The 16,269-nt window shown below is 39.5% G+C and overlaps 1 protein-coding gene across 5 annotated transcripts in view; it reads left to right on the forward strand.

Annotated features, from left to right (window-relative positions):
- Nucleotides 1-16,269, forward strand: part of fam184ab (family with sequence similarity 184 member Ab) — a 206,115-nt gene that overhangs the window by 166,498 nt on the left and 23,348 nt on the right. For all 5 annotated transcript variants that reach the window (XM_040018045.1, XM_040018043.1, XM_040018042.1 and 2 more), the window contains 3 exons: nt 146-273; nt 8,387-8,571; nt 13,569-13,715. In XM_040018045.1, coding sequence (XP_039873979.1) covers nt 146-273; nt 8,387-8,571; nt 13,569-13,715 — 460 coding nt within the window. The remainder of the gene's footprint in view (nt 1-145; nt 274-8,386; nt 8,572-13,568; nt 13,716-16,269) is intronic.

Below are 16,269 nucleotides of genomic sequence, written 5' to 3' on the forward strand. Positions count from 1 at the left end.
GGAGCTTTCTGAGTAAGTCTTGCGTGCCCGGTGACACTGAATCTGAAATATGCAGACTAGCTTTGCTTCATCATGTGCGTTATGCTCTGTGCAAATGAAATGTGACCTCCTGACATTTGTGTATTCGATCATATTTTTCCATCAGCCTCTCTGCGATCGGAGCTGAACCACATCCACGCGTCAGCCATCGAACACCTGAGACAAACCCACCAGCACGAGTCAGCCGCCGCCAAGGCCGAGCTGGAGAAGACGATCGAGAATAACCGGACACAGGTACTGTGAGACTTACTGAAGACGGGCTGGCTTATCACAACAGCATTTCCAACCACATTCATTTCCACCGCCACCACACCACCACGAGCAACAAAGCTATGTGATGAATGGGCATCCAGTGAAGGATGAATCCTCAAAACACTTTACCATATTCTCTCTCTTCCATGGCCACAGTGAAGATTAGACGCACACAGTATTACATTCTCCTGTCATACACACCCGGCTTGACTTATGTGCACCGGTGAGCCATTTAATTTGGATCAAAGCCACAGGCTGCTGATATTTTTATGGATTTTTCTTTATTTCACCAAGTTTTTAAATTAGCCCGAGGTTACATCGAGGTGATTAGTCATATAATTGATTACTTGAGCAACAAAAAAATAATTCAGGACAAGCTGGATCAATGTTAAAAGTGCTTAAAAAATAAGGAGCTTTTCAAGAGGAAATGTTGACTATGCACCAGCTCCAGCTTTACCTATTGACTCAAAAATGAGCAATTTAAAGGTGTCGCCTTGATTTGTGGAAGCTTTTTATTTTTATTTTTTTGTATATACTAAATTTTTACAGCCCAAGAAAGTGTTCATGTCCAAAGCAAATGGATACTGTTAGCGCTGAAGAATTCAGCCTCGGTTAAGCTCATTGGTCTGTTTGCAAACAGTGACGTCGCCTCAGCTCCGTACCACTTATACCAGCACTGAGGGAGGAAATAGTCCCCACATTACGATAAGTGTCTCCACTCAGACACAGTCTGCACATCAGCGCTGGTATAAGAGGAGAAAAAAGTAGCAAGTCTTTTTCTTTTCAGACTTTTGCAACATCGCCCTCTGTATATGATGTCGCTTTTTTCATCTGGCACAGTTTGCATGGTGAGGATAAATGGGCCATAAAGAAGTGCCAAAAGTTGCACTTCCTCAAATGAGCACTTGACACACAGGTCTTTATAGTCTCCTTTATGGAAACTTTATTGCAGTAAAACATGTTTTATAGACTGGTTTTTGTCTCGATTGTTAATTTCCCACTTCATAGAGATATCGAGTCTGTTAACTAGACCTAACTAACTAGCAGACATCTGTATGTCTGTGTGAAGCAGGTTATCGTTAACTCTGTAATCCACCATCATGTCAAAATATGGACGCTTCTTCTTCCAACACACCAACGTGGTGGTGGCCAAAATGCAAAACTCAAGGCTTCAGAACAGGACTTCATTAATCAGCTGGTGAAGCCGTGATTGATCAGCCACCATATCCATCTTCAGTATACAGCTCATGCTCAAATACAAAATCAGTGATAAAACATTCAGACACTAATCCAGTAATCTAGGTCGCACAGTCCTCTAAAACCAAAATTACTTTCAAAGAAATCAAAATCAAAGAAATTCAGTGGGATGGAGTCAGTGTTAAATGATGCTACCAGCATCATATACCACCTGCTCACAAGCACACACACCACACTGCAGGCAGCCCTCTGAGCACCACTTGTAAATCTTTCTAATTACGCCCAGCACAGTGAGTTCCATTCTCATCACCTTATGATACAGATGTTCTAGCAGAGACACACAGCTGGTTCTCTTTAATACTGCCACTATGCACCCCCTAAATGCACACGTGCACACACCCCACCTTTACTCCCTCTTTAGTCACAAAGAGAACAGGAGGGCAATTAAAGCTAATAGGCACACGTTACAGTCTCAACTACCTGCCAGTCAAGCAGTGATGTTTGAATTGTGCTTCAGCTGGAAATGTACGGCATGACTTCAGAGATAAGCGGAACCCCCTCTTAAACCTGTGCCGTAACCGCCCATCTAACCTGATACACACCTCCCAAGAAATGTAACTAGTGTTCAGTCAACACAGCCACTATGACATCATCAACCTGTTAGTGAGGATCTGTCTTAAAGCCTCAAACTGTTTTCACTCTGGTAATTTGAAACTGAATGTGACAAGCGAGGGGTGGTCAACTAGCAGTCAGCTATGAGGTAAAGCAAACCCTCCTTTATTCTTGTTTTTGACCACAATGTGGACCATGATTTGAAAAATTATCATCATATTTTATTTAAAAAGATTCAAAATGAATGACTGAAAAAGTAGCATGTTTTCTGATGTCATGGATTACAGGAGACAAGGGTCAGTTTCTCGTAGATTTCTACATCACTGTGTTCTGCCTTTTTTCTTGCATCTGAAGATTTATTTATTTATTATTTGGTCCTCTGAGATCCATAAAGACATCCAAGTTATGAAGAAGTTGATTTGCTGCTCACAAAGCGATGTACATAGCTGCTCAATATTTTCTTTTCCTGAGGAAACACCCACTGGACGAGTTTCATTGGATGGAAGGTTGGATCCACAGGGGGCAAATAAATATTTGTCGGCCCATTTTTTTTCTTGATATTTTTCTTGTTTTATGTCGAATGCGTTACCAACTCCCCGCAAGTCATCTCTCTAGTGTTTTTGTTTTGTAGATGAACTGAGCAATGAAATTAATAATGCCAGAGAATGCCCATTCCTGAATATAAATTACAATTAGACACAAAGTCTGACATTCATACTTTCCTACATAGTAGTAGGATAATAATCTAATTTACATTGGTAACTGTTTAACAAGAAAAAAGTAAAAAGCCATTTTTGCAGCCATTTTTGAAAAGAGAAAGACCTCTTCCTCTTTATCACCTCTGCAAACTCTTTAAACAATCATCAGATTTAAACCCAGAGACTTGATTACCGCGGGAGCATCGAGCCACACAAGTATGTTTTCACAGTTAGCAAGCTGTTGCTACCTGTTAACCATGTAAAGTCATGTGGAAAGAAGCAGCTTTAGTTACTAGTAGATCCATACTTTCCGTGGAAGATATCGACTTCCACCACTCACCAACCTGTCAGGAAATAACACACTTTTCTCTGGTGACTGGGTTACTGTTGGTTGCTAGGGGTTCTCTGGGCCTGCTTGAATGGGGCTTTAGTAATGGACATTTCTGTCCATGCTGTAGGTCTTGGGATTTAATAATGTTAAAAGTCTGCCTTTAAACATTTTGTTTTACATTTAAATTCAACATCAGTGGGAGTCTGTGTTTACAATAATTCCTTGTTTACTTTGCTGAGGCATTAATGGAACATAAACTAAAACTTCCTGAGTTGAGTCAATAGAGCGGAGGAGCTCAGTGGCAGGCGGGCGTCACGCTGTGTTAAATAATGCTTTTGTACCTCCAATTACTTAACAGATGGGGAGGGAGAGGCTGATGGAGTGCAGAGGTGTGTGCAGGTCTTTGTGTGCACAGTGTCATCTATCCTTGTCTAGATATTTATCATGTTTGATCTAACAGTCTTGTCTGAAGAATTACCCCTCCATCAGTATCTCTTGACTTTTAATAACTATTCCGGTCCACTTTGATTGTATTGTTGCATTCATGATGATGCTCTAGCACACATGAGAACATTTGTTTTCTTCCTCATTGTTAGATTTAAAGCATCTTCAGAGAACCGTTGTTTCCTTTTATCGCTCGTATTATTTTTCTCCCCGCTTTGGTTCTGTTCTCATGGAGCCATGGTTTTTGGAGCAATGTGTTCTTAACAGTTTGGTAGAATTTTATATGAAGTGGTTAACTGAGATTGTGACAGGCAGAAAAGTGGCATATTTCCCATATTAGTGTTGGCAGCCCTGGATAAACATGATGACAGCCAGCATATTTTACAGCAACAGTATGAACCACCTTTGTCCCGCTGAAAGGAGGAATTAAAAGTGAAGGCTTTACTGTTAAAATTCACAGATACACTTATGAATAAGACAGTAAAGAACTCAAAACTAACAAAAAAGCACATTTAAAGGAATAACAAAGCAAATAACTCACACACTGTTTAGAAACTGGGGCACAGCATTGTTCCCCTGAGAATAAAAATATGTATTCATGGCAGCAGTTCATGGGATTTCATTGGCTAACTACTAATACCCATTGAAAAATAAAGTAGCTCAGGAAATCACCTAATTTACTGTAATGTCCTTTTTGATTATTATTTGACAAGTTTATTTTTTTAAGGAAAAGAAGGATAAAGAAGAACTAGGCAAAACAGAGAATGACAAAGCGATTTCATAATTTCCTTTACGTCGCTGTTCACATATTATGTCTGAGGTGTTTGAAAGAGAGGATAAAATTAGATTATAAAGAGAGAGACAGCAGATAAGCAGACAAAAAAAGATGATAGATCAACTCAGACAAGATGCAAAAGTAAATAAATCTCTCCCCCAAACGAGCCCAACACTGGGAATTTTATCTCGTCTTCCGCAGTTGTGAAATCAAAGGCTGATATCTGCTGTAATTGAAAGAGTATATTAAGTTATAATGTCCCATATCATTCGATAAATGCTCTTCCAATTAGCCTTTGTTTCTTTCTTTAATTCTGCCAGCTTTCTTTCCTAATTTCCCTTCATCTCCTGCTCCAACGCCAGCCAAGATTTGGATGAGATGAAGAGTAAAATGAGTAAATTGGTCATTAAAGACTCATCTGGCCGATCACCATTGTGCTTGATTGTACCGAAGGTTTTGGACTTAAAAAAAAACAACAGCCAATTACATTAAGTGAAAATGCAGATGGCGATGCAAATAGAAACAGTAGTTTGTGAATATGAAGCTATTATACAAGATTATGGCTTCTGGATATGTGAACACAGTCCTTGGCACAAATTGTTATAGTGCCAAGTTAAATTAGATTTTTCACAGGGAGAGGAATCATTAGTAGACAATAACGTGACAGTGTTTAATCTAATTCTGATGGTGTTAAGTGGCACTCAACTGAGAGTCTTCAGATCACATCTTGCTTCTTCATTTAAGTCACCAAACGTAATGAAATGTTTGGCACGTGAGGCCCATTTCACCTCCCGGGAATTTCAGAGTTGAGTATGTTAATGACAATGACTTGAGAAAGGTTTCAGATCTCTTTCAGTGTTTCAGGCTCCTCTTAAAATGGATTCAGCTCATTTTTTTCTCCTCATCAGTCAACACAAAATGCTCCATGATGACAAATAAACTTTTTTGTAATCTTTAAAATCAACCTTTTATTAGATGAGATGCCAAAGTTCTAAGAACAAACACCAAGGAGACCAATGAGGACTAATCAGAGGAGTGGAAACACCTGGGAAACAAGGAACAGCCAAAACTAATCAAGGACAATGAGACAAAGGAAGCAGTCTCTTGTGTCTAAAACACATCAGAGACAAATAACAGTCAACATAAAACTGAAAGTTACTAAAATAGAAACACCCAAATGAGAGATGACAATTAAAAAAATAAATATATATATATGTGTGTGTATATATATATATGTGTGTGTGTGTGTGTGTGTGTGTGTATATATATATATATATATATATATATATATATATATATATATATGTATGTGTGTGTGTGTGTGTGTGTGTGTGTGTGTGTGTGTGTGTGTGTGAAACAGTGAAATAAGTAACATAATAAGGCGTCATTGTTTCTTTAAAGTTCACCTTTTACAGGCACAGATCAATTTACCATTTTCAGGCAAATCTGAGACGATATTCAGAGCTACAAAGAGGATAAATCGCAGCAACTGACCTTATGACTTTATCAGAGTAGCTATGCACTATTTAAAATAATCCTTTTCTATCTTATACCAGACATCAATGCACCCCCTCAGTTCATGCACTGTATATAAAAGAAATTTAAGCTCCCTATTAACAAACAACAGAAAGTGGAATACTTCTTAAAGTTTGCGAAGCTGTGAGTCATATGTTCCAATAATGGACTCGTAAATGCAGACAGGCTGCGTTGTTTTTTTTTGTTTTTTTTATGCCACTGTTTGGTTGAACCTACGCGTCGTTCACCGCACCCCTGCTGGGAAAATCACTTGCTCATTTTCTCACTTTCAAAATGCGGCAGAATCGAGCTGCTTCTTGTGTCAGTGTGGAGCTCAGAAGAAAAGAGCAGCTCGGCAGGCGGTCGTGAGTAATTTCAGTTGTTGGTCATGTTTACATGAAGTCATTCAGTAGTTTACAGCACTGTTGTATTATCAGAGCTCAGATGAATCTCGTCTCTCCCATAATGACTGAAATCTTGTTTTTGCCATACTCGTCAGTTAAATTACCTGGTTCAACAGCTTGAGTTCTCTACTGGATTTTATTAAGTTTTATTAAGTTGATTTTATTAAGTTGCTTTTATCAGTCATAAACAAACTGTTATGGCCCAAAAGAACTAATAGATCATTGTTTCTCCAAGTACACTGGCTGCAAAATGCAAGTAAGTTGACAAAATAAGAACCTTATTCAGCTTATTGTGGCACAGTTGGAAATCACTGTGTATCCTTAAATGAAAACCAGTGGAGGATTTAGATGTCTCTGTGGACAAAGTGACCAAACAAGGGCTGCCTATAATGTGCAAGCTAAAGGAACAGTCCTCTCCAGTGTTTGTTGTATATGCCTGCAAAGCTGTGGTAAGAAGAAACACTAAGGCTTTTAATTTGAAAGAGTTACAGGAAGTGTTAAGTTGTGTCCTGAGCCCAAATAAATGGAAGGCCAATGGAAAATCTGTGTAAAGTTTGGCGGAGGGGGTTTATGGTCTGGGCTTGTTTTTCAGGACTTTTGCTCTGCCCTTTAGTTCCAGTTAAAGGAACTGTTAATACTTCAGCTACCAAGAAACTTTGTACAACTTCATGCTCGCAACTGTGTGCAGCTCAGGTGGTAGAGCAGGTCACCTACTAACTGGAAGGTTGGTGGTTCAATCCCAGTCTGCATGCCAAATATCCTTAGGCAAGATACTAACCCCAGGTTGCTCTCCGATGCAGCCATCGGAATGTGAATGTGTATGTATGAATGGTAGTTAGATAGCACTAAAAAACTTAGAAAAGTGAATGGGTGTGGTGAATGAACAAGGTGTATAAAGCACTTTGAGTACTCAGAGTAGAAAAGTGCTATATAAGAACCAGTCCATTTACCATTTACTATCAATCAGATCAGAGAATGCAAACCAGGCCATCTCAGTGAACATCAACATCTGATCTCATAAATGCACTTCTAAAAGACTGGTCATCTTAAACTTTCTGGAAAGCCTTCCCAGAAGAGTTGGAGCTGTCATAGCTGCAAATGGTTGGCCGACATTAAGAATGGGATTTTAGTCAAGTTCATATGTGTGGGAAAGCTGAGCGAATACTTTTGGCACTGGTGTGCTGCTTGTTGTTCAAAGAATTTGCCAATCTAACATTTATTTCTGATCTATTTTAAGAGGGGTCACAGCTTAATACTGCCTTAACAGTATCATGCAGTGACTTTACCTGAGGAAACAAGTAAATTTACTTAAAGAGGACCTAATATGCTCCTTTCCACTTCTGTTTTTTTTCCTGAACTCTGCGAAAGTGGCTTTGTGCGATTCCCACTTCAAAATAACCCCTATTAATCGTATAGTGCTGCAACCTTTCGATTAATCCACTGTCTGAAATAAACAGCTTCTCTCCCTTTAAGCCAACTTTTGTCTGCAAACAGAAGGTTTAAACAGTTTGTGAGAAATACCAAACCTGCCTCTAATATAAGATGCTGCAAGTCTTCTGTTTTTGAGATAAATAGTCTCTGTTGCTTTTTGAGAAAATACAGTAAATACAACAGACTTATGTCAAAACATATGTTCAGTTTTTGATAAAAGCTGTAATTCGGCTCTGTGAGCTTCTTAAGGATGTGAAATTATGGACACATTGAAAAGGGTTTTGACAATTGAATCAAGACACATAAGCCAGATTATTTAAAGTCCTGCATAAATTTAGGACTTAAGATAAAATGCTGTTCAGTATATTCGTTAAGAGGCTTTGTTGCTATCTGCGTTGTGTGCACTGATGGATGATTGCTTCACCGTGGTAAAGCCATTTTTGTTCATTCAGCTGTGTTCAGCATTCACCTATTCATCTGAAAAGTTTCACCCTAATGGTGGATTTAAAAAATATTCTCAAGGTGTTAAACATGTTCGAAATAACCAACTTTAAAAAATTCTAAAGTTTAGTTTCCAAAATATTCTACCATATAGATAAGCTTTAAAATCAACATTACAAGCCTTATAGCTAAACCTTTATGTCCTTCATCTCTTCAGTGCTGATTTTTATTGTTTCTCTTTTCACAGGAACGCGAGCTGTTGGGCCGGATCTCCGAGTTGCAGGAGGAGGTGACGAGGAGGAAGAACCACATCGCTCAGCTGGACCACCAAATCCACACGCTCAACGAGAACATCAGCACCCTGACTAAAGAGCTGGAGCTGAAGGGCAAGGAGGTGCTCAAGATCCGCAGTGAAGCCAATCAGCAGATCCGGTATGACTCAGTGTTCATTGTGTAGCACTGAAGTGAAAACCTGCGGTCAAACTTTACTTCACAGGGAGGAAAAACGCGTTTTCTCAACACGTTCACAGCAAATTGGTTTCGCCTACCGCTCCAGAGTCTAACTAAACATTGTTTTCTTTTTGTCAACATTAAGTTACTGTTTGCTGCATTTACATTAGACTGCTTAATCCTCTACCTTTGTGACTGATCTCCTCTGAATATGACTCTTTTTTTCTTTTGTATCATGTTTCTGTGTGGCTGAAGAATGAATCGTTAAACTTGCACTTTGAGCAGTTCTCACACACAAATCTTTCAAAAACACAGAAAAGAAAAAAACAAAACTGCATCTTCACAGTGAAGCTTATCCTTTACTGTAACCTAGCAACCAAACTGCTGAATATTTTTCCTCGGGAATTCAGAGCGATGGTTGTTTGAGTGCCTTATTTTTCTTTCTTTTTGTGTCCGTTTTTGGCAGTAAGCAGTTACAGTGCATGGTTCAGATTCCATTTAGAATCTTCTGTTGAATCAATTTTGAGTTTGACTTTTAAAAATGAGGAATTTAGGTTTTGGTTGAAGCACAATCTGCAGAGCTGAGCGTGAAAGCAAAGCTGGCATGTGTTCACAATATTCATAATCAGTCTTAGAAGCTTGACATTTATGTTATGTGGGTTGGCATTTATTCATATTGTGGTTTTCTAGTCTTTCTTAGTACTCAAACCACTTCAGGCGCATTCATTAATACACCCACATATAACATACCTCAGACGCACAGACCTAGAGACCAGTCGAGTGTTTGCTGGATGTTGTAATGTGAAATCAATCACAAAGACAATTCTGCTTCAAAAACCTCCTTGCAGTTGATTTGGTCATTAGCTGTCTGCTGTGGTTACTGGTGGTTAGCATGGATGCCAACTACTAGCAGAAAGTTAGGTTTACCTTCGAAGAAAAAGTTAGATCTTACCACCGCAACTGACATGTGACAGTTGACGTTAAACCCCGAAGAAGAAGAAGCAGTGTCCGGTATCGCAGCTGTGTCCAAATTCTGGAAGCGCATCCTCTTGTGCCCGCATTTGTAGGCCGATTATGTTACAGCGACACGACGAAGACTGTCCAAATTCTAAGACTCCGACAAATGTGGCCAACAAATGTGCCCTTCCCCAGATTTGAAGGATTGGTTGCTTCAGGGCCCAACCTATCCCAGAATTCATAGCACGGCCCTGCTCAGTGTCCAACAGTGGCGGCAAACGTTTATTTTCTGGGTCACAAAATAAACATTTAACATATTTTCGGGCGAGAATGTAGCTGTGTAAACTTGAAATATCTGTTCAGTTTATCAAGACACCACATATTTTCAAAAGCGCTCCGACGTTTTCGGAGACGTCTGTTACCCACCAGCTTGATAGCGAGCCGGGGTTCAAGGCTTACTAGAGCCGGCGAGAACACCGGACTCCCGGCAAATCGTTTTCAAACTCACCGCCGTCTTTCGCTACTCAGGTTAAACATATATAAGTCACTTAGATAACTTAAAAATGTTATTGTTTGGCTTTTTTTAGTATTTTATTTGTTCCTGAGTAAATCGGTTTGGCTGAGATTAAAGTTATAGTTTTTACACAGCTGAATAAATGTCAAGCAGACAGCTGATTATCAGAAGTGTGAGATGCTGGAGAATATACTCCGGTGTCCTGTTATATTTTAGATAGCAAGGAGCAGATGGCTGAGTTTATTAAATTCCACGGAAACAATCTGCAAATTTCATTTACATTTAATAAACTATCATCTTGTCTTTATTTTTAGTTAGCACATACCTTAAACACTTAAAGCTGTAAGCTAATGATAGTTATATAAGAGCAGATGCATGCTGGTGCAATAAGCTGTACGTTTTACGTCCAATGGATACATGATCTGATTAGTGACTAATCGCAAAAATAATCGGTGACTAGTCGACTATCAAAATAATCGTTTGTGGCAGCCCTAGTCTCTAGGCATGTGTGGCTGGATCCTGACCTAACATGTTTGGTTTTGCTCTGTGACAGAAAGTTAGAGCACACAGGAAACCCTGCAAGTACAGGGAGAACATGCTGGACAGAGAAATGTCCAGAGTAGACCTGAACCGCCATCCTGCCTATTAATGTTTTCTGTTATGATGTGTTTGCACATTCTGCACATTTCGTAATGCATACATCTTTTGGTTAAATCTGCTTTATTTGAGGGCAATACCAGTTTTTGTGTTTTTGAAGTTTGGGGAAAGCCAAGCTAGATGTTGCTTTCTTCATGCTAATCTGAACTAACTGCAATTTTCAACTTCATAAGTAAGCAATAGAATGTCCTAATATATTCATATTAAAGAAGTAAATAAGCATATTTCCTAAAATGCTGATCTAGACTTTTAGCTCAGAGCAGTAAACAGCAACATTAAACAGTTTGTTTCTTGGGGAAAAAACTAAAGACGTCACATCTTATTTCTTTAATCCATGCAAAAAAAACCCATCTGAGATGATGCTGACTGTGGCATTTAAAGCAAAAAAAAAAGAAAAGCTGCCTTCCCGAAAATGTCACACTATTCCTTTAAAAACATTAGCACCACACTGTCAGTGACATTTCAGGATAGCTTTGGCGTGTACACGCTGTCGCCTAGAACACACAAAAACGCCCGCAGTGGGCCTGTCATCGGCACATGTGTCTGAATTTGAATTCTCTTATTATATTTGGATGACGATAGTTTCTGCAATCCCTCTCTGTCCGAGCCTGAGTGATGAAAATACACCAAAAGATAAAAGGGAGGAAAGAAAAGCCCGAAAGAAGCAAATCCTGCTCTTTAGTCTGCCTCTGTCTCTCGACCAGTGTCAGGAGCCCATTGATTAGAAGACATGAAGATTATTTTGGGTAATGCAAAATGTGGGCTATAATCGTGTTGTCCCTGCGGCATGGCATGAATTTTTAAAGTGCTATATGAGTAATGTGGTCCGGCTACTCATTAGCATCCATCACACTGTATTTTTAAATGCGCCCGTGGTGCATTATTATTATCTGTTAATTTGTGTGCCGCTTGCCTTTATATATGCACGTCATCGCTCTCTGCTGTCAGACCCATGCGCAGCCCATTTCTTCTCCTGTTACGTAACGCCCCGTCTGAATCCTGGTCACGGGGATAAAAATAGACTGATAAATAAATAAAGAGGAAGCAGAGAGCGGGAGATAAGACGTGCGCCCCTCGGGGAGAGTTGGCCCAGTCAGAATGAGAGGCAGACGGGCATCCATGTTTCTCCCTCCATCGTCCTCCTCGCTTTCATCAACTCGTTTTGTTTTGTTTTCTTATTCCCCTCATTTCATTATCCTCTTTTATCATCCTGCCCCTTGTCCAGGTCTTCAAATATTGCTGTGCGCATGTTTTGCAGTATTTTTTATTAAATATTCATACATGTCAGTTTCATTATGATTTTAAATTAATTATGTGTTTGTCATGAAATTATGTTCTAGGAATTCATTCCGTGCATCCGTCTCTGGATTTTCTTATCTCACTAACATTTCCCTGGAGCAATCCATTATGTTTTGCCCGTCCTGGGAGAAAAATACAAAGCGAGAGAGAGAGTCTGCAGGACCTGATTAAGTCTTAAAGTGCAACCTCACATATTAAAGAGTAAAAATAAATCTATTACCTCTGAGTTACAGCAAACAGCACTTTATCCCAGAGCTTAAATTGTGATCAAGCAAAGTGAAACATGATGTGATGTGAAACATGGGATATACTTAATATTTTTGTTAATTAAAAGTGAACAGTGCGATATAATGCAATTATAATTAATTGTTTTTTCGGTCATTATCATGATTCTTTTAATTGGCAACAGCTCTGAGGTGCTGTAGGGGCGCACCGATCTGATATTTGGGTTGGGTTTGAGTCAAAAAGCGGAATCACGTTAGACGGAGCTAAAATATTGCAAGTAATGTGTTTTTCATCACCGTTGGTGAGACTAAGCATCTATAATACCATTTAAAAAGTATCTGCGCTCTACCCTTCTTGGCACGTTTTCATGCTTCAGATCATCAAAGAAAATGTCTGTTTGTTCAGGTTATCTTTGTCTAATATTAAGACTTGTTTGATGATCTGAGACATGTAAGTGTTGACAAATATGCCAAAAAAACCTACAAAAACAGGAAGAGACAGTTACTTCCTCAGTGTGCTGTATCCCTGTAGACCAGAAACCAGAACTGTGTATGAGTTTAACACCTGCCACCCAGTCAGCATTGGCAGAGTCCTCCTATTCCTCCTATTTAGGTCATGGTTATTTGATGTCTATGGTGATGGTGGGCCAGTGGTTAGCACTCTCGAGCCACAGTATCTCTGGCACATCCCACCCGGACACTAAACATAGCCAGTGCAAACCCAAGTTATCAATACTGAGAGACAAGAAAACCACAAGTGCACTTATCTACATCCTATGTCTGCCAGCAAACAGCTAAACTTGTCTTGAACCTCTGCTGTGGCCACAGGATGTTGGCTCTTATGATTCAAAGGTCGACTGTTGATTCACTGTTTGCTGTTTCTACTACTGGCAAGTTTTCATACACCAGAAAATACTCTCTATTAAAATCGAATCCATGGAACACAACTGATAGTGGGAATTAAGTTAAGGTAAAATAATTTCAGAAGTTGCCAGAAAGTCCTGCAAAGCTGAAGCGGCTCCAGCTGCTCCTTAATGGCATCAGCAAGATTGTCCTTCATTTCTGATTGTCTGTAGCTTCAGGAGAATCCCGGCTGATGGGTTTTATATTTTAAATAGTACAAATGCAGATTTGGCTCCGTTCACATCGCCCGGTGCAAATTTGTGTCAGTTTGTCTCATTGCATAGACTCTGTGTTTAAGAAGGCAGTGTGAAAACTTCATCTCACATTTGGTGTGATGGCAGTATTTTAGTGAGTTGGACACTGCATGCAAAAAAATCTTAAATGCTATTTCAAATTGTCGGCTGACTCTTCTTCTCGTTCCTCAGGGCTCATGAGCAGGAGCTGACAAAGAGACACGAGCGGGAGCTAGCCGAGCTGAGCGCCGTCCACAGCAGGGAGACGCAGAACATGCTGTCAGATTTCAACAAAGCCCAGGAACTGCTCAAAGACAAGATCTCCGCCCTTCAGATACTGTATGTACACATTTTAAAAACTATATGCCTTTAAACAGCTGTACAGCTGCAGACGAGTAACACTTAACAGATTCTGAGTGCAGGTCAGCCTATTCATCGTAGATGATGTCATTCTGCGTTGCCAGGGTCAAGTGCGAGCATTAAAGTATATCCCACTATATCCTAATAAACAGACTGGGTGTCTCTGGGGAAAATAACAGTAGAGGCAACAGTCAGATCTCTTCTACAGATTTAACTTTGTTTTTTAGACAAATGCTCTTTTTCACATTTGGGGAGTCTTTAAAAAAAAAAGTGGGTTTCCTGTTTGTTCATGCAGTGCAGTCACTACTTCATAATGAGACACTTAAAGCATAGACTTCCTTTATTCCTTTTTGGCCAGGTGGAATGGAGTATAAAGTGTAACGAGTTATTTTCTTCCCAGCCAATCACATTGTGCGTGTCATAAATTTTAAATCACTGCGCTGAGCACAACAGTGCGTAACGAAACTGCCTAACCGTAAGCGGCGGCACCATGAGAGATTTACTGCAAGCTTCAAGCAATGAGTGCACCTGCAATATTTACCTGTGCTGCAGTCATCTGGAAATAATGTATTCAGTCTCCAAAACACAAACAGATCACAAAAAGAAATGATAATCCATGAATCAAAGGCTGGCAAAATAGAAACACAAACGCCAGCACAGTATAGCGCTCCGGATTACACGTGTAGAAGCTGTAATGTGCCTTTATCCACACTCTCACACTCTCACATCTGTATATGGAATCAATTTAATTAAGGAACAACGCCCAGACCTGTCTTGGAAGTATGAGACAGCTGATTCTAAATTAATGAAACTGTCATATAACAATGGATCTGTGCTGCCTGCACCGTCAGCACGTCTTCTTCACACAGACAGTAAATGTAAAGTCTGCTCTCTTCATCTAAACATCACTGTACATGAGCTGTTCAGTCCAAAAATAGAAACCTTCTATATATCTCCTGTGTCACCAATATCCTACCTGGAGTTTAAGGCTGAAGTCCAACTACACAAACAAATTTTTACAAAAAAATCATGACATGTCAACTCCATGAAATGTACTATTTCAAACATCCAAAAAAACACTTCCGAACTGTAAATCCCAAATATATTGAATCCTTTACGTATACTCAGCATGGCCTGTGTGTTGCTAGTGCCCCTGATATTGTAAAGCAGGGTCATACTGATGTAGATAAAGCCTTAAAGGGCCACGTCACAGAAAACAGAATGAAAACATGCAGAGTGCAAAATTATATTCTTCTAAGAGAAACCTGTTGTACAGACCTACAATGCCAATCTAACACACATGAACACTGGAAAGTGCCTCACTTGTTACCTTAAAGCTTGCAAAATAAAAATTCCACTGTTAGCTAAGTAGTTAGCATTGGCAGTGGTGACTTATTCTACTGTTAAAGGCTCTTTGATAGCCCCTCACTTTCTGCTACTTTGATATGATGGTGACATTTGAGGGCGAGAAATGGATGTTTCCTACTATATTTTATGAACATAAAGAGTACATCATCTGGGTCTTGAAGTGCCACCCATGTGGACCTACATATGCACTTAGCCAGTCCAATCAATGTGAAATCTATTCATGAAAAGCTCCAGGCCGTGTCTCAGATCCTGGTCTTCCATGCTAACATTGGCTGTTTTAATTCACCAGCTGAACTTTGCCACGATATCATCCACGGCAAATCAGATCTAGACCTGTTCACCTTGACTCAATCAAGTGGTGTTTTGATTCACCTTTTTCAGTGGTTTTGGAGTCAAAAGTGACCATATTTGCACCTTTAGATGTTAAAGAGACTGGTATATATTTAGGTATTCTGCTTAAATTGAGCATTCAAAACACAGCTACTTAGTGCTAAGTAAGAGACAAGCTAAGTAGACCATATTATTTCTCAGACACTATTAATTGTATGAAAAATGTTCCAAAAGGCTCCAACACCACAAACAGTCAAAAGGTTAAGATCAGTGAGCTTAATAAGTACCCCCCCACCCCCACCCCCATGGGACTTTTAACACACGAGTCTATGGGAATTAACTCCACTGGAGGAAGTCCTTTAAACCTGACATGAGCAAATTAACCCAAAAGCAATTTTAGTCCTACAGTGAATCATTCCTGTAATAAAATACAACTTGTAATCATTTCTAATCTATAAATTATATTGTATGGTGAGTGTCAAGGATTATCATCACACTGCTGCAGCTTTTCTGTTCTCCAATGTGAAACTAAAGAACTTCAGAGGGTGATTCACCACCAGATTCAACCCTGACAAACTGCAACTTCATCCAATTGAAGTCTCATAACATGAGGCATTCAGCTAAACTCTCTATACACTGAATAAAGTTGAGAATTCAAGCATGGTGATAAAACAAAAAGAAATATAAATTATTGCCTCCTTTAAAGCATAAATCCTCTGAGTCCTTAAGTATGCTGTAAATTAGAAGTTACTCAGTCGAAGAACTCTGAGCACAGATCAGAGTTGATGTATAGATGTGGATCAAAGACATTTAGACCGCCAAGAATTGATGAAAG

The sequence above is a fragment of the Simochromis diagramma genome, unplaced genomic scaffold (assembly GCF_900408965.1).
Source record: "Simochromis diagramma unplaced genomic scaffold, fSimDia1.1 OVJJ01000802.1, whole genome shotgun sequence".
Lineage (NCBI taxonomy): Eukaryota > Metazoa > Chordata > Actinopteri > Cichliformes > Cichlidae > Simochromis > Simochromis diagramma.